Source organism: Temnothorax curvispinosus, unplaced genomic scaffold (assembly GCF_003070985.1).
Source record: "Temnothorax curvispinosus isolate PA1 unplaced genomic scaffold, ASM307098v1 QBEX01004309.1, whole genome shotgun sequence".
Taxonomy (NCBI): Eukaryota; Metazoa; Arthropoda; class Insecta; order Hymenoptera; family Formicidae; genus Temnothorax; species Temnothorax curvispinosus.
The window spans coordinates 1-992 of NW_020214089.1; the positions used below are offsets into that span (position 1 = coordinate 1).

General features: G+C 37.5%; 1 protein-coding gene across 1 annotated transcript; it reads left to right on the forward strand.

Moving 5' to 3' along the window:
* Nucleotides 1-196: 196 nt before the first annotated feature.
* LOC112453408 lies at nucleotides 197-544 on the forward strand. Its single transcript, XM_025014187.1, has one exon. The coding sequence runs from the start codon at nucleotides 197-199 to the stop codon at nucleotides 542-544; it is 348 nt and encodes a 115-aa protein (XP_024869955.1).
* Nucleotides 545-992: the final 448 nt, after the last annotated feature.

Consider the following 992-nt stretch of genomic DNA (forward strand, 5'->3'; position numbering starts at 1 on the left):
GTTAACTAAAGTAAACAGACAATAGATTTTGTAAACCTGTCCCATTTCAGCACGACTACACAACGCGAAGGACCAAAGACGGCTCGATTTCAACAGCACTAACTTTGTTGGTGCTAACAATGAACTTAATGAAGTTTTTATGTGATTAAATCGCATAGATAAAGATAATAAATTCGTACAATTTTGCACTCAGAACATGATACATTGGCACTTCATTCCGCCTCGTGCCCCTAATTTTGTAGGTCTCTGGGAAGCTGCGGTAAAAAGCGCTAAACATCACATTAAGAGAATTGTAGGTGATGCTCACCTAACGTTCGAAGAATTGTACACAGTAATCACACAAATTGAAGCGATTATGAATTCTCGACCGTTAATACCTATGTCCAATGATCCTAATGATATGGATGTTCTAACGCCCGGACATTTTCTGATCGGTGAGCCACTCACAACGGTACCACAATCATCCGTTGTAGAATTGCCTACTAATCGATTAAATCAATATCAACGTTTGCAACAGCTCATACAGCATTTTTGGTCCCGATGAGCTAATAAATATCTTTCGCATTTACAACAACGTTCAAAATGGATGATTGACGTTCCATCAAAAATCAAAATAGGTACTATGGTACTCGTGAAAGAGGACAATACTCTTCCGTTACATTGGAAGTTTGGACGTGTTGTCGAATTGCATCCCGGTGCTGACGGTGTAGTTCGCGTCGTTAGCATAAAAACGGTTACTGGAACATTAAAACGATCACTGGGAAAAATATGTATACGTGCAATGTTTTTATATTTAGATCCGATTTTTTTTTTATTTTTTTTTATTTAAATAAAGGAAAGACCGTGGGGGTAACCCATGTGGTCATAGTAGCAAAACCGAATCTAAATTGCATCACATCAAAACAAAAGAGACTTCGACTAGATAAACATGGATGTTTCAATAAAAGCGTCCCAAACAGAAGTTAACTACGTAATAAAACTCGTAAACTCAT